The sequence below is a fragment of the Octodon degus genome, unplaced genomic scaffold, assembly GCF_000260255.1.
Source record: "Octodon degus isolate 3935 unplaced genomic scaffold, OctDeg1.0 scaffold00108, whole genome shotgun sequence".
In the NCBI taxonomy this organism is placed as follows: domain Eukaryota; kingdom Metazoa; phylum Chordata; class Mammalia; order Rodentia; family Octodontidae; genus Octodon; species Octodon degus.
In genome coordinates, this window is record NW_004524684.1 from 323,031 (window position 1) to 347,384 (window position 24,354).

At 38.6% G+C, this 24,354-nt stretch overlaps 1 protein-coding gene across 1 annotated transcript in view; it reads left to right on the forward strand.

Annotated features, from left to right (window-relative positions):
* The window catches only part of Reln (reelin), a 493,244-nt gene that overhangs the window by 191,568 nt on the left and 277,322 nt on the right, over positions 1 to 24,354 (forward strand). The window contains exon 4 of the mRNA XM_023724314.1: positions 22,924 to 22,994. Within this exon, the coding sequence (XP_023580082.1) occupies positions 22,924 to 22,994 (71 nt within the window). The remainder of the gene's footprint in view (positions 1 to 22,923; positions 22,995 to 24,354) is intronic.

Sequence of the window (24,354 nt, forward strand, 5' to 3'; positions counted from 1 at the left end):
ATTTTACCTGTTTCTTATTTATATTTCATTACTGAAAATCATAACTTTCAACACTTGACCATTTTTATTGCTTTGCCCTCTAAAATTTTTTTTCAAGAATTTATAGCAAAATTTGGAATGTTACAAAGTCATTCCCTTTATTATTTTCCCCCCTGAACTTGTGAAATTCATCATTTTTCATGTTGCTCTTGCATTTTATTTTCTTAATTTCATGAGTAAAAAAACTTCTCCCCTCTGAACAGCATAAACTCTAAGTGGAAACTCACTTGTGTTTATTTCTTCTTCACTTAGCTATTGAGGAAGTATTTAGTGGCCATCCACTTTGTGCCAAAGATTATACTTTGCCCTAGAAATATTCATCAATATACAAAGAGAAGTGCTCCCTGCTCTCATAGTACTATTATTTGACACCTTTATCATTAATAATATTACATAGATTAATAACGTAGATCAATTTAAATTTGTATTAAACAGTTACTGGGTGCTTATATGCCAAGCTGGACATACAGACAATTTTCTTTTTCTTGACTTTTTTTTTTTTTAATGTATTTGGTTGTTGCAGGTTTCCCTACGCAACTCAGACTCATGGTGAGCCTCCTGCTTTCAGCCTCCCCAGCTCTGGGATTATAGGAGTGCACCACCACACTCTGGCTCTGGCTGGCTCAGCCCACCCTGGTGGTGGGGCTGGCGCAGCATGTGGAGCTGGGGATCGAATCGGAATCGCGGCACTTTAGTCCACTGGGCTATCTCGCTGGCCAGATAGGGACCGTTTTCTGAAGCCCTTGCCATCATCTAGGAGGTGGGCCCTGTTATTCAGGGAAGGCAAGTCACCATTTCACGTGATCTGCCTACAGAGTGGAAGCAGATTCAGACTCAAACACTCAGGCCCCTGAGGCCTTGACCACTCCAACATACTTCACAAACAGACGCTTCATAGAACGGTGATAAGTGCCATGAAGGGAAGTCAGAGGTATAGACAGCAGTGACCACAAGGAATTTGATTTGGTTTTAGAGGGAAGAAAGGACTCTCGAGATGAGACCGAACAGATGACTGGGACTTGCCCAGGGGAAACTGACTCCCCAGTGATAATTGCACCGCACATTAAATTGTCAGGTGGTCAGAGAAACTGAGAACATGCACAGAGCCATGAATGGGTGGGTCATGAAGGAACACTGACAAACAGAGGAACGTGGACCACACAACATGGGCTTCCTCACAAAGACATCATTTTTTTAAATAATATAACTTTGCCATAATTTTAATTGGGGCAGCATCAGCATCCTCTGCAAGTATATTCATATAAAAGTTCACAGATTAATGGTAGATAATGTGTGATTTAAAACTAGCTCCATTAGACCTATTCAATTACTTCTTTTTTCTTTATTTTTCATAGATTCATGTTTGCAGAGTAGAAGGTGCACATTCCTTGTGTGGAGTTTGCACATGTACCTGGCACACCTCAGTTCATTTTTCATCCCCTTTCCCTCCTCTCTTAAGTTTGTGCATCTGATTTATTTCACTTAACATTATGGTCTCAAGGTATATCCCTTTTCCTCTTTTTCCCCACTCAAAGTTGAAAAGATATTATAGTATAAATTACTGATTCTATAAAACAGTTGCTTAATGTAGACAAGCTTGGCACCATTTCCATTTATTATTCCTAGTAAGGTTGTGATTCCATAGATGTTTTCATTGCTTTGTGAAAGCAACTAGGAAGGTGGTCTTGGAGACCCATGACACATGGGAAGTGGGAAGAAAGGAGAGGATGGGATGGATTGTTTCTGGTGCTCAGGAGACCGGCACTGAGCAAAAGGTGACATGAGGCCCTAATCCAGGTGGAGGACAGCATAGGCTGAAGTCCAGTCTCCCGTAGGCTTGAGCCTACTAACTGGAAACCTAAGTAATCAACACTTGGTACTGAAGGACGATGTTTTGCAACTGGCTGTCTAGCTGTGGAAGACCTTGGTATAAACTTAAGATGTGAAAACATCTTCAGTTCACTCCCTGTGCCTACAATAGTGCTGGAATTACAACCAGGAAATATTAGGAGCAGGCACTTAGGTAGAAATGCCAAGTGATGAGAGAGGTGGCGTGCCCAAAGATGCCCTTTGGGAAAGGTCTGCTGGCCTTCAATGGCACCTACAGAGAACAACACAGACTCAGGAATCACCAGTTTCTGACAGCCCACATCAGAGAAAGGTGGGTAAATTATAAATGTTCCTGGATGACAGGGTTGAAATACTGTTTTTCCTTCCTGCCTTTAGAATTGGGTTAAGTTGACCCTTTGAGTGCCAAACATGACTATGTGCCAAAAGCATATTCCTGTGGACCAGTGCAATTAGTCCTCTAAGGGGCCAGGGAGATGGCTCAGTTGAATAAGCGCTTGCCTGGCAAGCCCAAGGACCTGAGTTCAATCCCCAGTTCTGAAAAACAACAACAACAACAACAACAAAACAAAACTATTCTCGAAAAATAAGGCTGAGAAGCCTAGAAAGCAAAATTCTAGAGCATAAGCATACATAGTTTGGGGCCAGGGAGGCCTCCAAGTGATAATATTGAGGGCCCATTTTTTTCTCCCATTTATAGATGATTGAATAAACTGAGGCACAGAGACTTGTCTAATTTGTCCAAGCTCTCAATACAATGGAATGCCTAGCTAAGATCTGACTACAGAATTCACGTTCTTTATCAGTCCTATGCACCCTCTGAAAAGATAGCTTTGCATTACAGTGCTATCAGAACAAGATTGGGGCTAAGATCTGTGACAGCAGAAGTGGGTCAGAACTTATTCTGCAAAGACAGTGAGGAATGCTGTCCAGGGCTGGATGATCCAAGGTGTCTTCACCTAGAACTTATCCCATGAATGAGGACCTAGGAAAAGCTGGGGACACAAGGCTGATGACCCAGGGCACAAATCGCAGTGCATGTAGAATACACAGACAAAGATTTTAATCTGTGACTTATTACCATAATTAATGATTTGTTGTTTTCTCTCAAATGAAAATTAGTTCATCAGATGTAGCAATTGAGGAAGCCAATTACACTGAGCTGCACAGGGCCGGCCCCAGGCAGAATTGAGTCTCTTGGCTTTGATATGTTACCTCCCTTCTTGGCAGCATTTTCTCCCCTCCACAATTCCTTTATGTGCTCCCAATGCCCAGGATTTTCATGCTGCCCTTATCTTTTCCCTCCAGAAGAAAATTAATGTAATAAATGAGTTCTTAATAGGGTTGGTCGGTAATTCAATAAATTACATGGCCTGGAAATTTTTGTATTTACAAAAGAGATCTCACTAAATATGACTTAGTATCCTGGATTAGAGACCGACTTTGTAAGGAGGAAGACATTATTGGAACAACTGGTAAAATCTGCATGTGAATTTCTCAGTATTAAATGAACCATGGTCACATCAGATGTTAACATTAGTCAAATTTGGATGAAGGGTATATGGGAGCCTCTTATACTGCCTGGGTAACTTTTACATAAATCTAAAATCACTCCAAAATAAAATAGAAAATAGGTCTTATAGAAAGATAAATTAGCAAGCCAGCGATATAGCTCAGCGGACTAAAGTGCCTGTTTAGGTAAGCTTAAGCAAAGTGCAGGGTCCATGGTTCGATCCCCAGCACCAGGGTGGTGCACTCCTGTAATCGCAGTGCTGGGGAGGCTGAAAGCAGGAGGGTCACCATGAGTCCAAGCTTCATAGTGAGACCTTGCAACAATCAAATATGTTTTTTTTAAAAAAGATCAATTAATATTCAAAGGAAAAGTCATTAGGAAATGTCTGGTATGCCGAGCAATCTGTGTGAGTATGTAAGGTGGGCCTGTGGCTCTGTGCCCACGCACTTTCTGCAGACTCTTAGGTCATTGGCTGTTGGCTGCTTCACAGTTTTGTAAATTTTGAGTGCTATGGACTTTCTCCAGGCCAAAAACATTGTATCTATTCTTTTCTATTGTTGAAAACAAACTTTGAGTTAAAGTTACAAGATAGAGAGCTCAGCTATTCATCCCTCTCTGAGGGAGGAGTGATTAATTCTACAATTCTCAATAGGTCAACTAACAAATAAGTTGGGAGATGTGTACAATAGAGCAACCAAAATCACTCAACTGCCGGGATTTTGAAATAATAGAAGAATAACAAACTAATTTGGGTTTCAAATACTTGTATAGGATTTGTTCTTTATCCCACGACAACGTGGAAATCTGTTTCTTTATATGATCTAGTTTTATTTATTTTTTTCTCTATTCTACACGGTCTACAGCGTCTTACTACCTAGATCGGACTCGCAGTGGTCCTCCTGTTTTCAGCTTCCCAAGCACTGGGATTACAGGTGGGCACCACCATGCCCAGTCTCTATTACCATCTCAGCGTGCCTTGGGGGCGGGCTGGCACAGCACACCAGGGATCGAACACCCGCCATGTACTCTGCCTCACCAGGCACTTTTAGTCCCCTGAGATATCAGGCTGGCTCTTATATGATCTACTTCAAAAGGAAAGTACTTGAGCACATACACTCAGTTCAATATTTGAAAAGAATTTACTGTGCACAAATCCAGGGATATTAAAATTAGAAAAGAGTTGAAAGTCATGATTCCCCTATTGGAATAGGTAGGCCATATAGTTGGCATTGTGTCAGACGAGAGACAATAGGAGCCTGTTCTATTATTGATGCAAATTGACCGATTTGGCAGTTGCCATAGCAGTGAGTCATAATGAACTACAGAAAAAATTAAAATATGATTTCTTTACCATTATATAAAATTAGAATATTTACAGAAAGTGCATTATGACATTCCAGCAGCCCAGACTATATTAAAGCATACTTCCCTGTGGGATGTAATTCAAATAGTGGATGTTTACTAGGGCAAAATTATAATGACAAGCTATCATTTTCCTGCTTTTGGTAAAAGAGTTGGGCTTCATAATTACAAAAGAATTTAAAATACTCATTTTCTATAGCTATTCACTTTTAACCATCCTGTTACCTGTTTTTGTTTGCAATACAGCTTTAGTTTAGCTAAATAGGGAAGTCCCTCAAATTGATTTTCCCATGTCTTGCCAGAAAAGGGAAGGAAAAAAATTCATGCAGAATATAATTTGACTTTAAAACACCTAATTTTCTGATTGATTGATTGATTGATTGATTGATTGATTGATTCAGTCTCCTTTGCTGTTATGGAAGCTCTGGCCTTTGTGTTATGACTTTGAACTCTGCTGTTTATACCTTATGATTTCATCACCTCTCATTAGTCTACCCTGGGCTTTCTCTAACAATATTATACTCAATTCCAGGCAAGATCTTTAATTACAAGCCCTGCACACTTCAACTTTCCCAACCCTAAAGACTGTGTTAGTCAAACAATAAACTCAGAAATTGTACAACAAGACAATTTTCCTAAAGCTGAGCTTAGCTTGAGCCTGTGAGGACCATTTATGCAGAAATCTCCTGCAGAATATCTAATGTACATGTCAATTCTTACTTTTCTTTTGTGCTCAAAGCAATATAGAAGGTGGTTATGACTGTTCTTCAGAAATTGACTTCAATAGAAAATGCTAGTCGGCTTTAGAGGGTATTACACATAATTAAACTCTTAGCCATGAGCCTTTTTCTTTCTTTCTTTTCTTTTTTTTTTTTTTGGTGGGAACTGGGGTTTGCACTCAGGCCCTTGCACTTGCCAGGCAAGCACTTATTCTGCTGAGCCATCTCCCTGGCCCTGTGAGCCATTTTGAACTACTTCTCATACTAGGAGTGTCAAAATGCATAATATTCAATGTAGTAAACAGCAGTGCCATGTAAATACTGTAATTTGACATAGACTGAATTCTTCCAAATCTATGCACCAGTGGTTCTTATAAGGGTTCTTATAATTTAGCCAGGGCTCCAAGGTAACATTTGATAATGTCTGGAGACATTTTTTGTTGTGATACCTGCTATCTACTGGCAAAGACCTGTGTTGCTAGTAAGCACACTACGGTGCACAGGACAGGTGCACACAGCAAGGACATGCTTGGCTCAGATGTCAGCAGTACTCAGCTTGAGAAATTGCTTTGATATCACCTTGTAAATAAATAAATGTACAGGAGATTGCTTTAAAAATATGTATTTTCATAACATTTAGGCTCACAGTGAAAATCTCACTTCACTGAAAAGGCACTTTTTCTGGCTTTTCTTCTGAGTTGGATATCCAAATGATCCACATCTTCCAAAGAAGGCGCAAGTTTGAAGGGAATGGACAAGAAAGATGATTTTTAATTCTTACTAAGGGGTCACTGATTGGGGAAAGAAGAAAAAATGAAACAATTTTCTGATTGTATGAATATACCAACTGAGAATGGGTGACATTACTCAAAGGATGTGTGACACATCCTTTGACTCTTAGGGAAAAGCCATTCAGACCAGTAATTTTCACCTCTGGCTGTAACCATAATAACACAGGCCTGTACCTGACATCCAGAGATTCTGAAGTAACTGATTAAGGATAGGTCCTGCAGTTGTATAATTCTATAGTTTTCTATTTCTAGAATCACTTGGCTAATGAGCTAAAAAGTCTTTTAAACCATCCCTTAACAGAAAAAAATGTATACTATGTATAAAATAAAAATATTTCTAACAAAATATTTGCTTGTGTTACGCATGATGGCCAGCCCCACTCCTACTGTCCATGTCCATCTCTTGTGCCGTGTGCTTGCCGTGAAAATGTGCCTCTGGAGCAATGTCCTCAAAAGAATATTGTCCTTTCTCTCTGGGGCCACTGTCCAGCTGTCACTGGGCAGGTAAACAGCTCTAAGGAGACTTGTGTTTCCAAAGTCAGATTCCCCAGTGACAGGCCTACCAGCATGTACCAGAACTCCTGCCTGGACATTCCAGCAATGGGAACTGACTTGAAACACTGAGGCAACTGAGTTAAATTCTGGTTCTATATAAACTTAAGGAAGTGTATTTCTAGGTAAGAAAGGGACAGAAAAATACAGATGACATGTTAAGCATTTATTTTGGTTATTGCAGTTCTATCATTTAAGGAATAAGTGTCTGCTTTAATATACTTAGATAAGTTTTGGTTTTGCCTGAGTTGGACCAAAAGACTTTGCTATTGATATCTTGATAGCTTAAAGAGACTTTTAGATAATCATTATATCAGTAATTTAATGTGCTTTTTTTTTTCATCTAGCTATGTACTGAAGGAGGTAATGGAAGCAGTACTTACACATTGCAAACGAAAAAAATATTCTCCCTCCGCTCAAAATTGCAAAATAAACTTTGGTTTAATTAAAATTTCAAAGTGCTTGCCTGGCAAGTGCAAAGGCCTGAGTTCAATACCCAGTTCCACCAAAAAAAAAAAAACCAAATAATTGAAATTTTATTGTAATTTGAGGCTGTATAGTTTCCTTGGGCCAAATATTGCTTTCTTTTTAATAAAGCATTGAAGGATAATGGTGTAAAAAAACCAAACTTACTAATGTAGTTCTTTGTTCTTTGGATGTTTCAGGCAACAAAATATTCCTTTTGGTTCAATATAACATCATACTCCACAATTGGTGATGTCCCCAAAACATGTATGAATTTCCTTTTTTGTAATAATTGTAAACCATTTCGGAATACTTCAACGCTCTGAACAGATGCCTTTCACCCATTAGCAATCACTTTCCATTTCTCCATCTCCCTATCGCCGTGGAAACCACTAATCTGCCTTCTGTCTCTGTGCATCGGTCTGTCTGTTCCACATGTTTTATATGATTGAATCACATCATGGGCAGTCTTTCATGACTTGTTTAGTGACGGCGTATATGTGGTTCACCATGTTGTGATATGCACAGCCTTCCATTCTTATTTATGGTTGAGTGATATTCCATTTTATGGATATACCACATTTTACTTGGGCATTCTTCTGTTAATGGGCATTTGTTTCTATTTTTGCTATAAATAGTGCTCCTAGGAGCATTTATGTACAAATTATTGACCATCTGTTTTCAATTCTCTTAGTATATAACTACAAATGGAATTGCTGAGTCACTCAGTGTTTAACATTTGAGGCATTGCCGGAGTTTTTCCAAACTGGTCACACCATTTTATGTTACCACCTACAATATATGAGGGCTCTAACTTTTCCACATCCTCATCACAGTACACACTATTATCTTTTTCATATTACCTTTTTCATTAGCTCATTGTGGTTTTGGTTTGCATCTCCCTAAATGCTAGAGACACTGAACATCTGCTTATATATTTCTTGACCATTTCTGCCTTCTTTGGATTAAGTCTGTTGAAATCCCTTGCCCACCTTTAAATTGAGTTATTTGTTGTGACAGTTCTTTGTGTATATTGGATACAAGTTCCTCAGCAGTATGTAATTTAAAAATATTTCCTCCATTCATGAGTCATTTTTCTGTTTTGTTGGTGATATTTTTCATGGCAGAAAAATTGTTTATTTTGATGAAATCTCATCTACTGGATTTTTCTTTTCTGCTGTGCTTTGCATGTTGTATTTAAGAGGACATTGCCAAATCTCAAGTTATAAAGATTTCTTCATCATTTCTTTGAAGAAGTTTATAGATCAGTTATTACACATAAATCTATGATCACTTTTCAATTAGGTTTTGGATGTGGTACCAGTGGGAGTCCAACTTTATTCTTCTGCATCTTTACATCCAGTTGACATAGCATCGTTTGTTGAAAATGACTTCTTTGCTCACGGAATTCTCCTAACTTCCTGTTTGAAAATTTATTGACTATGACTTTATTTAGGGCTCTTGGTTCTTTTCCATTGACTTATGTGTCTGTCATTGTAGCAATAGCATACTGCCTTATTAACTGTAACTTCATAGTAAGTTTTTCAATCAAGAAGTATAAATTCTCCAATTTCTTCATTATCAAAATTTTTCTGACTCTTCAGAGTCCCTTGCATTTCTATTTGAATTTTAGGATAAGCTTGTCAATTTATGCAAAATACCCAGCTGGAGTTTTGAGAAGTATTGTGCTGAATCTAGAGATCTATCTGGGTAGCATTTCTAGTTTAACATACTAGTCTTCTGATCCATTGGTGTACATGAGGTGTCTTTCTGTTTTATTTGAATTTTAATTTGCCAATTTCTTCAGTAATGAATTGTAGCTTCTCAAGTACAAGTCTTGTACTTCATTTGGCAAATGTCTTCTTTTTGATGTAATTAGTAATTAAATCGTATTTTAAGTTTTTGGGGGGTCAATTGATAAAGTATTAAATAAACTTATTCTTGTGTGTTGGTCTTGTACTATGCTATCTTATTGGACTTGTTAGTTGTGAGAGCATTCTTGTGAATAAATGTACTAATATTTTCTGTATACCAGATTATACCATCTGAAAAATAAACAGATTTTTACTTCTTTTTATTTGGCATGTGTCATATTCATTTTACTGCCTTATTGATCTGGCTAGAATCTCCACTAAAATGTTGAATAAAAGTAACAACAGCATAATTCTTGTCATTTTTAGAAGTTTTACTTATTATTAGTACATGTTTGTAATACACAATGATTACACCCCTCGTGGGGAGTTGATACATGTACATAACACACATTAGTTCTTTCATCCCCTTTTCCTCCTCTCCCTCCCCAACCATGACTTTAGAAGGAAAGACTAAAATCTTTCTCCAACAAGTATGATATTAGCTACCATATTTTTGTAGAAGGACTCTATCAGATGGAAGTTTATGGAATGATTTCATCATCAAAGAGTGTTTAAAACTATCAAGCCATTTTAATCTGTTCAAATGTTTATGTATTTTTTGACCTTTATTCTTTAAATGATTTTTTTATGCAAACCATCCTTGCATTCTTGGGATATATTTCATTTGTCATGATCTGTGATACTTTTTGTGTATGTTGATTTAATTTGCAGAATCCTGTTGACAACTTTCGTATCTATATACCTAAGGGACAGTCATACAGTTTTCTTTTTATTTTGTGGTTTTTGGATGCTTTTATTTGCCTTTGGTATAGTGGCCTCACAGAAGGCATAAAAAATCATTTTTCCTAGTTTCTTTGGAAGTTTCTAAAGGACTAATGTTTATCTCATCCGCTTTTCATTACTGCAGATTTGAAAAAGGAAGGGTTTAACTTGTCGTATTTTGGAGAGGGATTTGGTCTATAGTCAGCTGACTCCAACACAGAAATATCATGGTGGAAAGCCATAGAAAAGGACAGCTGCTTCACCTATGAGTGCCAAGAAGCAGAGGGTATGAGAGAGAAAGAAGCCAGGGTCAAAAACACATTCTTTCAAGCCATACCCACAGTGACCCATCCCTCCCACCGGCCCCACCTCCTAATAGCACATGAAGTACTGAAATCATCAATGAATGAACCCACTAAGAAGATCCAATCATGATCTAATCTCCTTCCAAACACATGAGAATTTGCGGAAACATTGTAAGTCTAGACCATAATGATGTCCTTGATTGTGAATGGTTAATACTTCCTTTTTAAAGAATTGCAGAATTTTCCAATGAAGCCATCTGGACTGGGATTTCCTATTCTTTGTGAAAGTGTGTTTTTCTTTCTAGCTCAATTTCTTACTTATAAAATATTCCTATTTTCAATTTCTTCTTGATTAAGTCTAATTGCTTTCTGTCTTTCTAGGACTTTGCATTCCGTCTTGGCCATCTAATTTGTGGTATATAGCTGTTCATAGTCTTTCCTTATTTTTTTTTATTTATTTAAAGTTAATGGTAATATCCTATCTCTCATCCCTGATTGGAGAAAACTGGCTTTAGGCCCCATCTCCATTTTTTGCTCTTGATCATCTATCTAAAGAACATTCCATACTGTTTTGTTTTCAAGGAGCCAAATTTTGTCAGTTTTCTCTATTCTTTTTCAGTTCTCTGTTCCATTCATTTCTGCTCTACTCTTCATCATTTTCTTTTCTTTTTTTATGTATTTGGTGCAGGGTCTCACTACACAGCTCAGACACATAGTGATTATCCTGTTTTCAGTCTCCTCAGTGCTGGGATTACAGGAGTGCACCACCATGCCCAGTCTCAGTGGACAGCACAATGTGCTCAGGGGCAGGGCCAGTGCAGAGGTGGTGCTGGGGATCAAAACTTGGTCCCTGTGCTTGCCTAAGCAGGTGCTTAGTCCACTGAGCTATCTCACTGGCCCTAATCTTCATCGTTTTCTTCCTTGTACTTATTTTAGATTTCATTTTGTTTTTAAGTTAAATTTTATTTTGGGGAAAAGGTAAAAATTTTAAAGTAAGAGAAAGACTTTTAAGAAAAAAAAGCACTTTCCTCATCTCTCAGAAGTGATTATGGAAAAGGCTACTGTCATCAATTTATCTTTTGCTTCCAGTGTCTCTAAATAATCTGTGTAAAACTATTGACTGTTTTTGTGCAAAGATTTATACTTTTCATACCATTATTCCCTCCAGCACACAACTTCACCCTCCATATCATTCCAATGTAAATATATGAAATTTTAATAAAATAAATCAATTTAGTGGTTACATAGATACCACTGAAATACCAAATAGCATGTTTCAATATTTTTCTGAGCAACCTACTATTTTGTGTAGAACTAATCATGATTTCTCTTCAAATTTATGGAATCATTTTCTTTGGTGCACTTTCAGTATTGCTTCCTGAGAAAGCGTACCTGGGAGGAAGAATGTTTGATTCTTTACATTTGAGTGATAGGTTGCCTAGAGATACAGTACCAGATTAAAATAACATGCTCTAAATTTTTCGAAGACCACTAGTGTTGTAATTGAGTAGTGTCCTGATGACATTTTTTTAAAAATTATTTTTTCATCTTTTTGTGCACTATGTTGGAATCGTTTTTATGTTAGGATCTTTTTATCTTAGCAAGGTTCATAAAGAACAAGCAGTGCTTGACAGTACCTCCTTTGCATGCCAGGGCTGCTCATCTCCCCGTTTTCAGTTACCCAATATTATTCCTGATGTCTTCATTCTAGACCTTCTGCGATTCCATATTTCTTACAGAGGTCCAGGTTTATTATAACTTTACAAAATTCATCCATTTTACCCACATGAAAACTCAATTGGCAAGTCTACTGTCACAGACTCAGAAATTACACCATTACATTTTTTGAATCAACTGATATGGAACAGCTAGAAATAAGCACAACATTCAGATTTAAAATTTTAACTGTGTATTTTGACCTCATAATTGTAATCTACTTATGGCTTATTTAAGAACTATTTACTGCTGATCGAGTCAGAAATGGTAAGTACACATCACCTTCAGCCCATGCTCACCCTACTCTCATATTTGATTTTATGTGGAAATTTGTCCACAAATATGGGACAGGCCGTGGGCCTGTATCGATATCCCAGAAACTAATGCTGATACCAAAAGATACAAATTAGGAAAGAGTCCATAGCAAATATATTGATAAAGAATTATTCAATAAAATATGCTACAACATCTTTCAAATAAATAAGAAAAATGAATTCAAATCTCTACTGAATGTCCATTTACCAGAATAAATTCCCAGGTGGACATAAAAAGTTCACAAAAGAAAATGTGCTTGAATATCTTCTTAACTGAGTTTGAATAAAGAAGAGCTTCTAAGCCTGAGAGCCCTGAGGGCAAATATCAGGAGACAATAGATTAAAATGTTTGATTACATAGAATTTTTAAAAATGTTTTTTATAAATCAAACCCTAAAGACAGTGAAAGACCAATTATAAACTACAATAAATATATTCACAAATATAGAAACAAGTTATTACCCTTGACATTGAAAGAATTCTCATAAATCCTTAGAAAAAACATTACCACCAATAGCACAATTAGCAAAGACATGAGTAGACAACTTTGAAAGTTAAAGAATGTCAACAACACAGATGCAAAGTAAAATCCCCAGTAGTCAGCAGGTTAGAAATTAAAAGTAACGCAGCACCGCTGGCAAGAACACCAACCGACGGACAGACAGTCTCTAGGCCACATGGATGGACGGGGAATCAGTCCACCTTTCCTGAAATACCATCACAGCTGTTAGTCAGCTTGACAACCGTGACAAGTTCTGTAGGTTGTGGGTGGCTTAACCAACAGGTGTGTATTTCCCGCAAATCTGGCCCTGTGAAGTCCAGGACCAAGGTAACAGCACACTGCGCTCCTAGTGAAGCTGCTTCTCAGGACCTACAGGTGACTGCCACCTCTATGTGTTCCCAGGACCTCTCACTTGTTTTCTTTTAATCCGGTTCTTCAATTTTCATATTTCTCTTTATATGAGTCTGTGTGTATAGTACATAATGTTCCATCCCTCTTGGGGAGCTGGTACCTGCCCAGAATGCATCTGGATCCTTACCGCATCACTTCTCTCCCCACACCCGGCCTCCATCTCTTGGTTCCATTCCCTTTTGCAAAAGGTCTATTTCCACATTTCCCACTGCCTTTTTTTTTTATTTTTTTAATATATTCCACTGTTTTTTTATTTATTTATTTTTTACATTTATTGTGTGTGTGTGTGTGGCCAGCTCAGCCCACCAGGGGGCGGGGCTGGCTGGCATCTGGTGCTGGGGGATCGAACCGTGGTCCCTGTGCTTTGCCAAGCTTGTTCCAAGTAGGTGCTTTAGACCACTGAGCCATCTCTCCAGCCCACTGCCTTTTATTTTACCCTGTAGTTCATTACTATTTTGTGCTCCTCACATGAGAGAAATCATGCGGTGTTTAAGCTCATGTAGTTGGTGCATTTCACTTAACATTCGTGTCTCCTTTTCTGGTTTTCTAGTTCTATGTTTTGTTAATGTACATTCACATTTTCTAATTGTACCTATTTATGGTTTACAAATTAATATTACAGCTCATTAATACAATGTGCAATAACTAAATCAAGCTAGTTAAAATACCTAGCCCCTGAATTAGTTAGCGTTTTTTGTGGTGAGAACATTAGATATTTACTATCAGAAATTTTGAAATGTACACTACTCTAGTGTTAACTGTACTCCTCAAGTTGTGTGACAGACTGTTAAACACATTGCTCTCTCCTGACTTCTTGCACCCTTTGACCTTTGGGTCCTAATCCCTCCACTCCCAGTCTCTGTAACCAGAAGTGTCTTCCACTCTTTGCTCCTATGAGTTCAATTGTTTAAGTTTCCAAATATAAGAGACAGAGTGCGGTATTTGTCTTTCCTGATTTATTTCACATGTCATAAGGGTATTTCATTTCACCCATTCAGACACAAGTGTCACAATGTCCCTTTTAAAGGCCAAGGTGTATTCACTGTGACTATGTACCACATCTTCTTTTTCCATTTATTCAGCTGCGGGGCATTTAGGTTGCTCCCATTTCTTTGCTCTTGTGAATGGTGTTTCCTGGTGGATGGGAGTACACACACCTCTTCAACACACTGATTTCAAATGAATGAATTGTTGGATCATTGGGTAGTTCTGTTTCTAATTCTTTGAGCAGCTATATACTGACTTGTTTGCTTTGTATTTTAGTACAGAGTCTACAGGGTCTCACTATGTAGATGAGACTCATAAGTAGGCACTTCAGTCTGCTGAGCTACCTGGCTGGCCCAAAGACTGTATGTTTATGATCTTATTTTAATTACCCCAATCTTACAAATTCATCTGAAAGTACAAGCAAGCAGCATGGGCAGAAGTTGTATCAGTGGTACCCTGGTCAACAAACTCAATTTGTTCCATCATTTTGGAAAAGATGAGCACATTTGTGTTTGTGTGGAAGAGATGTCCATAGTTGTGTTGACCTCTAATGCAGAGTTCAAACATAAACAAACTTTTGCCAGATGCTTCTGTTTTCAAATCAAATCGTTTTCAAATAAAAACATTTTTGAACTGATGTACCATGGTATTTCCTTAGTACATATATTGTAAATAAATGAAATTTCAAAAATAGAATAATAGTCAAAGACACTATGCTATAACTGTACAGTAAAATACTAATTGCCCTTTAAAATGTTATTAGGCAATATTTAATTATATAGGAACTGTTTAATGTAAAACTTTAAATTTAGAAATTAATTTTTAGAATCACTAGGGTATATAGTCCACTAAAATGTTGCCTTTCCTTGTTACTAATATGAGTGATCTCATTATGATTTTCTTTATTTAAAAGATTTCATAATACAAATTATTTTGATAACAGAAAATATCCAATACTATATCCTATAATATGTGCTTGCATATTATAACTTATTTCTTCCAAAAAACTCCTGTGGGTACTTTGGCAAGATGTCTTTGCAACAATGGATCAATGTTGTCCAAATTTGTTATGATTAATTGACTGGGTTAGAAATCATATCCTTTATTAGAGGTTTCATCAGTTGGCCCCATAAAGACTGACAAAATGAATATCAGTCTTCCCTTTTTCCCATTTTAAGACTGAAAGTAGCTTTTGATATATTAATTTGTTCCTTCCATCCGCTTTGAATTTTGAGCCAGTATTTTCTGAAGCAACCAGCCAGGATGTCATTGCCATATTTCTTGCATTTTACAACATTTTCACATTGCTGGCCTCATGTGATTTTCACTCCCTCATTGAAAAATAAGTAGCATGAGTTGTCTAGCTCTTTCTGAAACAGAATCACTTGTCCAAGGAGGGTCAACACAACCTGTGGTGCAGACCCGCGGCTTCTGGTTGCAGATCTACTACCCGAGCCTTTGGCAAGGTCTAGTCCAGTTTATTTTCTAGATTAAGCAAAGGAGACACACAGAGAGCAGATGGCATAGTCTAAATTATATGGAGGTAATGAATGCAAGGCCTAGAACAAAACTGTCATATCTAGAATTCGTTCATTCTTTTAGCCCAGAAGCAAGACCTACGTACTTTGCCTGAGTGTTTCCATGAAAGTATAGCCTCTTTCGTTCGCTCTCTAGTATTTCCTAAGGGTTCCTCGGAATTGGCAGGGCCTTACTAGATCTGTCCCTGATTGGCACAAGGATGCCTCTGAGGCAGGTTCGTTGAGGTGCACTTAGTTGAAAGATGTTTAAAACAGCAGCACCAGGGGGACTGGGGAGATGGCTCAGTGGAATAAGTGCTTCCCTGGCAAGCGCAAGGGCCTGAGTTCAATATCCGGTTCTGCAAAAAATAAATAAATAAATAATAAATAAAACAGCAGCACCACTATTTTCTTGAATGAATTTTAATAATTTTCCAAGGTTGTACAAGGGGAGGGGAATACAAAAGAGAAGTAGGATGCGTTGAATACATATACCAACTCCCCACAAGGAATGTGGTCATTATATACTACAAATGCCTACTAATAAAAAAGAATTGAAAATAATAAGTGATATGAATTTTTTTTTTATTTTAAGCTTGGAAGACATTTCTGGAACACAATTTTTGTTTTCAGAAGTTATAGAACAAGGAAAATGTGCTACAAGAATAAAGTGAACACCTCAGTTTATTTCTTTTTATTGTTCTTACTGGTAACTGATTCCCAAAATCAGTCTTCCTGATAGTAACATTTATCCTGACCATCTATATTTTACCTAATTATCTTTTCCATAGTATCTTTATGCAGTAACTTGTTTGTTACTTTTTAGCACATTTAATACTCCATATTAAATGGAACACAGACTTATCATTTGCCTATTTTCACAAACACTTGCTACATGGCCGCTACCATAAGTGAGTGTAGGCTAACTGAGTACAGCCTGTCTGAAGTGTCTGGGACCAGAAGTGCTTTTACTTTGGATGTTAGAATGTCCACATATTCATAACGAGGTAGTTGGAGATAGAACCAAAGTCTAGACATAGAATTAATTAGTTTCATACACATCTTATTCATGTAAATGAAAGGTAATTTATACAATATTTTTAGTGTATTTTCCTGTGACTCACCACATGCCGTCAGATGTGGAACTTTCCATTCATAGTATTCTGTCAGTGCTCAAAGCCTTTCATGTTTTGGAGTCTTGGGTTTCAGAGTTTTGGATTAAGCAAGGTCAACCTGTACCGTCAGATGAACATAGACTGTGAGGTGGGAACATAGACCCTACATCTCAGCGTAAGCCCCTAACCTTGCTCACTTGCTTGGAAGTTGTCACTGTGAACAAGTGATTTATTTTTCCTTCTTAAATTAGCTTTGCATATGTTATTTTTCTTGCTAGTAAATTGCATATTAATCAGAAAACAGATTTACATCATATATTGGTGACTTTTAAGGACATAGATAATCAGCACTAATGCTGAAATTTATTATTTTCAGGGAGAGAATAATATATATATATATATATGACAAATGCAAAAGCATTATGATTTAGGAGTGAAATAAGTAATTATAAAAAGAGTGAAAGCAATAAAATTTTGAAAAGCAAAATACTATAAAAAAATATACACAGTTCCTCATAGTTGCAGTTGAGCGTATAAGGCAAATTTTCCCTGGATTTATCATTCCTTTTGTAATTTTTTTTTAAGGTATTTGGTACAGGGTCTATAGGGTCTCACTATGTAGATGAGACTCATAGTGGTTCTCCTGTCTTCAACTTCCCAAGCTCTGGGATTACAGGCACACACCACCACATCCAGTATCAATCACCATCTCAGCACGCCCTGGGGGGCGGGGCCAATACTGTGTGCTGGGGCTTGAACCCTGGCCTCTGCGCTCTGCCTAAGCAGGAGCTTTAGTCTGCTGAGCTGTCTGGCCAGCTCTTAAATATATTTTAAAGCACTTAAGTTTTCTTTTCTTCTTTCAATAAAAGTCAAGTAGTGTCCTTACAGCACTATAACTTGCTGGTGGCATAGAGGGGCTAGTGGGAAAGATTTTTGCAAATAAGTTGATTCCTTTGAAGATCAAATTTACCAAACTCAGGACACCTTTTTTTCCCCATGTCCCACATATATTCTAAAGGGCAGTTTCGTATGCTGGTACTACACTAGATTAACTTTGGGTCGCTGATTAATGAATGCCTTTCAGGCTGTAAATGGGCAAGAAACAGTAAACATGCCGGGCCCCAGGGAAAGACAGGAACAGTAACCCACCAGTGGTGTGAAAAGCACATTTTCTTAGTTCTAAAATAAAATGACTAGTATTATTCTTCATGTTGATCTTTGAATACATTGATTCATAAAAAAATAAACAATACCCTTGGGGATTTAGGCATTATAAACAATTTATTAAAAATTATTTGTGTTCCTTCTCTGAAAACTTCATAAGAATATTGCACAGTGGAAAGAAGTCATGAATAGAGAAGTACAAATAGTTTTGATTTTCTTCTGCATTCAAGTCATTTTGACTGTGCTTTATTGAGCAGAGTTTATTTTTAATGAATGAGTCCTAGTGTCTCGGAAGCTTGAGCTCTACTTAGGTGGAGAAATTAAGTATCCACAGAGTGGACATTGATATCTTTAAGTAATAGCTGTTATTTCAAGTTTTCCTAACCAGATAGGAAATCTGAAGTCTAGAAGGATTAAAGACATTATGTGAAGTCATGTAGTTTGGAAGTTGGAGCTGATTGTTTCCAAATGCTGGTCAGTGTCGTGGCAGAGGCCTGCTTCAGCCCTGGCTTGTGGTCCAGGCATTCTTAATTCTTACTGCTTCGGGGGGATGATTGTCAGGAGTTCAGTTAACATAAGACCGGCACACACTCTTTCAAAGTCGCAACAAAACAAAGCCTGTTTCAAGCACTGAGTATGGCAATCGTAATGAACTTTCTTCATTTGGGAGAGAAAGGTAGCGCTTTTCAAATGATAACTTACAACACAGGTTTTAAAATTCTTACCTAACAGAGACACTTCATCAGGCTTGCTTTGGAGAGATCTGTGTGTCTTCCAGCAATAAGCTAAGTGCTTATTAGAAACTTCCTTGAGGTATCTGGTCTAACCCCCAGAACAGTGAATGAGCATATGTTATGAATTGTTCTGCAAAATGATCACTAATTATAGAAAATTAAGTACAAGTAGTACCAACCTAGATATTTGCACCATGAATTTAATCAGCCTTCTCAAAAAGCAAGCTATAAGTGACAAAAAATAACAGTTAAGAAATGAATTAGGTCTGTTACCATATATCATACCTAAGCATTCTTATTAGAAAAAATTTCAAGCTGCTGTACCAAAAATTGTTGCTGCAATTTTAAAATATGTATATAACATATATTTATAAATTTGAACTCACATTTCCATAACTATTGGAAATCAGTGATGCAGTCTGGGATAGACCGCCATGAATTGTTTCTTAGCTGTAGGTGTATTCAAAGTAGGTGTACCACTGCTGACACTAGCCACATGCTGGGTTATAGCACTCCGGACACTGCAGAATACAAACTGCAGGGGCCTGTGTTCTTGTTGGCCACCTAGGCTTCCGCTCTCTCCCCTCCCCAAGATACAATGCTAATATCCACCGGCCATAGGGTGAGGCACTGTTATATTGAAAGGTTAGGTGAAGGGATTAAAGGTTTGCACAGAAAGTGGGCGCATGGTGATCATCTGTCCGCACCCTATGTGTGTACGAGGCATCCCTGCAAGTTAGGCAGTGGTGTGGCCCCCGGTGTTCTCACGGCTGGCAGAGAACAGGGGAGGAGAGGGTTTGGGGGTGCTTGAGGGAAGTGAGCTAGAAAAAGAGACTGCAGTGAGTTGACCAGAAATTAAGGCCCTCTGAGAGCAGGTGGAGAAGCAGTCGGGAGAAATGGTATTTTCAGAGACAATTTTCCTGCGGTTGCTGGCCCAATCAGAAATGGAAAACAAGTTTGTCCAAAGGAAATTAAATTAATGGGCTTAGTTGTACCCTAAAGGAGTAGAGAGTACAAGCGAGAGAGCCTGGGACTTTAGAAATGAGCCCTCAGAAGCAGGCTTTGCTTCAAAAGAGATGGAAAGCAACCGTTGTGTCTTTGATCCACATGAGTGAGAGGTAGATGTAATGTTTCAAAGCGGGGTTCTACACTCAGACTCCTTGGGCTTGACTTCTGACTTTGTCTCCAGTTGTGTAATGTTTGTAAATTATACAGTGGTTCTGTGGCTCAGGAAAATAAGGGTAATAATACCTACCTCTCAGGGCTGTTGCCAGCATTGATTTGATTCAGAGCAGGTAGCAAATTTTACTTTGCACTAGGCGTTACAATAATAATAACTATGGTGTGTGCCAACCACATTGTTATTACTACTACATCTTCTTTTCCTGAGCAGAAGTCTTCAGATAATGGCACTGAGAACATGGTATATGGTGTTCCACAAGCCAGCTTTTAATTGCTGGGCTGCCGTTCAGAGGCTGTGTGCCCTGCGGCAAGTAAGCATCCTGGGGGGGCCTCACATTCCTGATCCATATGCTTGGAAGAGCTCAGTGGCTTTTAAATTCTGCTCCAGTTGTGGTTCAAATCTTAAATGCCTCCCAAAAGGCTCTTAAGTGGGAAGCTTAGTGTCTCATGGAGCATGCTTAGAGACATTGTTTTGGGCACTGGATGATGAGGGCTCTAACCTTAATACACTGGCTAACCCTTTGGTGGTAGGGTTGGGAGGTTACAGAGACTTAGGAGGCAGGAAGACTTGGTGGGGGAAGGGAGTAGGGTATGCAGATGTGACCTTGGAGACTATCTCTTATCCCCAGTTTCTTCCTCCTGGGTCCCTCTTTTCTGCTCCTGGCCTCTGGTAGGAGGCAGCAGGGGTCTCCTCTGCGCACTGTCACCACCATCAGGCTCTGCCTTGCCTCAACCCACGATAGTGGGGTCAGCAGACCATGGACTGACTCCTCTGAAACAGGGAGCCAAAACAAACCTTTGCCCCTCCAAGAGACCATTCTCTGCTATCTTGTTAAGCATGGCCAGCCAGCCAGGGCAGCTCCCTGACAGCCTCAGGGTTGCAGAGTGGAAGTGTCAGTGATGTGGGATGGGTGGTGGGAAGCCTATGGGATGGAGGAGCTGAAGGAGACAGCCCTGAGAGATGAAGCTGCCCTGCCTTCTGTCTCTGAATTCCTTACGTGTTTGAACAGTGAGAACCACTGCTGAAGAAATCTTGTCTAGGTGAGCTTAGTATCTTTCATTCATTCTGTGAAGCAAAGTAGCAGAAGTGTGTCTATAGATGAAAGTAATGACTCTGAGAAAGCAAGTAATAATCAAAACACCATTCAAAGGCGCCATGCAGTGGCTAAGATTGTTTCCAAAATGGAGACACTTGGACTCCTCTTATTTAGGAGAAGCACAAACTAGCACAATGGTAACTAAATGGACCAAAAGAAATATTATAAAAATATTATATGTTCACAACTGGAAGATACGTAAAAGTGATAATTATTTAAACATTGTAGTTTCTTGGTAGTTAGCAACTTCTGAAAATGCATCCGCTTCCCAAAGCAAATATCAAATTAAAATTTGACACCTTTGATCACTGTGTTGCTGTCAGCAGCGCATCTGATCTGAGAAACACTTGGCTTAATGGATTGGTTAAACATATTTAGCTAAAGAAAGTCCCAGTGTTCTTTCTGAACAGAAAGCCTGTCCTGATGAAGAGAGATAAACACATCTATATCGTGCTCATGACTTGGACTGCCGGAATAAAGGCTAACAGCAAAGGAAGCCTTCTGAACATGTGAATATACAGAGAAAGTGGTGGCAGTTGTTTAATCTGACATTTCTGTAAGGATTAACATGCAGTAACTTCCCTCATAGCTTCCATATGCCGCATATTGAAGGCTACACAATGATTTTTCTCTACAATTACATCTCTCTGCTGCTCAGAGTCACAACTGTTGTACCAATGTGTGCATGTGTGTTAAGGTGTAATATTTTCACAGTTTCACTGCTGAAGTATATGTCAGCATAGCACAGCATCCCCTATTAACACTTCAGCATGCATTAGTTTATCAGGTTACTTTCAGAGAGTTGGACACACTGGGGTTGTGACACTAGTGGATGGTAAGAATTCCAGGGAAAGTGGAAACGAGAAACGTCTAATGCGTGAAGGAGGCAGATACATTCCTATAGGGGCCACAGTAGGGAATGATGGGAGCCATTAGGTCCTGTTCAGCCCATCAAAGAATGAAATTTGTACCGAAAAGTATCATTAGGACAAGTGTAGGGCACAAACTTCACACCCTCACACACAAGCACAATGTGTTGCCCCAAATCCACCTCAGCAGATGTGGCTGGTTCAAATTATTTTTGTCCTACAGTGATGTGAGACCAAAGTGAAGAATTAATGTGAAGTGTTTTTAGCTAGTAAACACATTCTGTATAGCTTATATTCTAAAATCAAAGTTTTAAAACATGATTTTCTGTTCTGAAATCACATTTTGCAACAAAAAAATTAAGGGAGAACACTTCACATATAATCATAAATAATTCTTCCATTAATAAGACATTTCCTATTATAGTCCCTGAAGAACACATCTGCAGTGGGGTTATTGCTTTTCTTGGCCCTCCATGTGCATGGCTGTGATTAGCACAGGTAGAAGATGCGCTTCTCCTTCACGTGACGAGTTAGACCCAGGGCCAGGAGGAGGTGTATTTTATTCTGACAGATTTTATTATTGTGAAAGCTCTGCATAGTCTTTGTTTTCTGAAAATATCTTATAAAAATGAAATAGCTTGTCGCAACTCTGTGTTAGTCTTACTGTTGTTTTCAGGAAAAAAAAAACAAAAAACAAAAAACCAAAGTACCTGAACAGCATCTATCTCCAGTACTAATGTCATTACTGCTCCACAAAACGTCTTATATTGTCTCTGGAAAAAGAAACATCAATAAGATCCTTTCCACACTTTTTCTTCCATCCAGGCTTTGTTCTCTGGTGTTTTCAAAATAAGTGCACATGTGTTGCTGTGTCTTTGTGAAGTGAGATGGCAAGGTAATTAGCGGCCCAGATGTCTTAGCTCACTGTTGTGCATTTATATCACTGTTCAGATGCGCTCCCTCTTCAAGACTGTATATATAAGTAAAACTTAAGAATACAATTTTTAAATAATTTAATTTCAAAAAAAAAAACGTTAGCAGCAACACTTCCGTGTCTGAAATAACCTTTGTCTATTCATTTCCAGGGCTACGGCAACACACAGGGGCCAAGTTATTTTCAAAGATGCACTCGCCCAGCAATTGTGCGAACAAGGAGGTAAGACGTATTTGACCTGGCTATGTGGGTCGTGTCTAAGTCACACTTGGTCCTATGTACTGAGGATGCATTTATTACTTAATCATGAATTTGCATTATTGACCATTCTGTAGCCTTAAAATCTATTCATTTTGTGATTATTGGCTAAGGTCTACTGTTGAAAATACTAAGTATAAGCAAAACTAACCAAAAGAAAGTGGATTTTTTCTAAAGAACTACTTTAAGTTATCCCAAAATGCAAATCTATGATTTTATATATTTACAATTCTGTAAAACCATACTCTGTGTGCACTGTTAAGACTTATAGGTAGGTTCTGTGTTCGTCTTCGATTAAATTTTATGCAATGTTACACATGTGACAGGGACTCAAGGCACTGCCTTCTGCCCTGGCGCTCTGCAGCACCCCCCTCCCCACGCCAGCCTCTCATGTGCACACACCCCGACTCTGCCCCACGTCAGCCTCTCACGGCTACACACACCCCGACTCTGCCCCACGCCAGCCTCTCACGGCTGCACACACCCCGACTCTGCCCCACGCCAGCCTCTCACGGCCGCATGCACCCCAACTCTGCCCCACACCAGCCTCTCACAGATGCACATGTTACACCAGGAAGGTGAAAAACAGGGTCCTACCGCAGTGCAAATGAGTCCTCCTACCCAGGGAGTGTCCGCCCAGATGGACGACACAGTGACCTTTGGCTCCCCAGAACTGGCAAGGTCCCTGGCATGAAGCAGCCCCTCCCAAACTACTGCTAAATGGAAAGGAGTTGGTTTCAGCCACACACACCATCTCTGGTGAAGCATCTTGGTGATGCCCCCCGCAGAAGCCAAGCTTTGTCAGCGTTACAGCATTTTGCTCATCATCAGAGACATATCATCAATTTTTGTTTGAGATGGTATTTGGGGAACTTTTGTTGTTACTGGTTGATTTCTTTTTTATTTTTATTTTTTATTTTTTAAAGAGTACAAAATAGTATTAAAACAAAGTACTATAAATGATACAGAATTTCACTAAACAAAAAAAATATGAATTTGACAGTATTTGTTCTCTCACTTAGTGTTGTCTTCGACTTAGGAATTAAATGTTGTTGAATTTAAAGGAAGGGCCAGCCAGCTCAGTGGAGTAAAGCACCTGCTTAGGCCTATGCAGTGTGCCATGCTGGCCTCACCCCTGGGGCATGCTGAGACCAAGATTGAGACTGGGTATGGTGGCATACACCTGTAATCCCAGAGCTTAGGAGGCTGAAATAGGAGGATCACTACAAGTCCGATCTGTATAGTAAGACCCTGTAGCCCCTGTACTAAAAACATTCAAAAAAAGTTAAAGGAACATTGTATTTAATTGTTCTGCAAAAAAAAT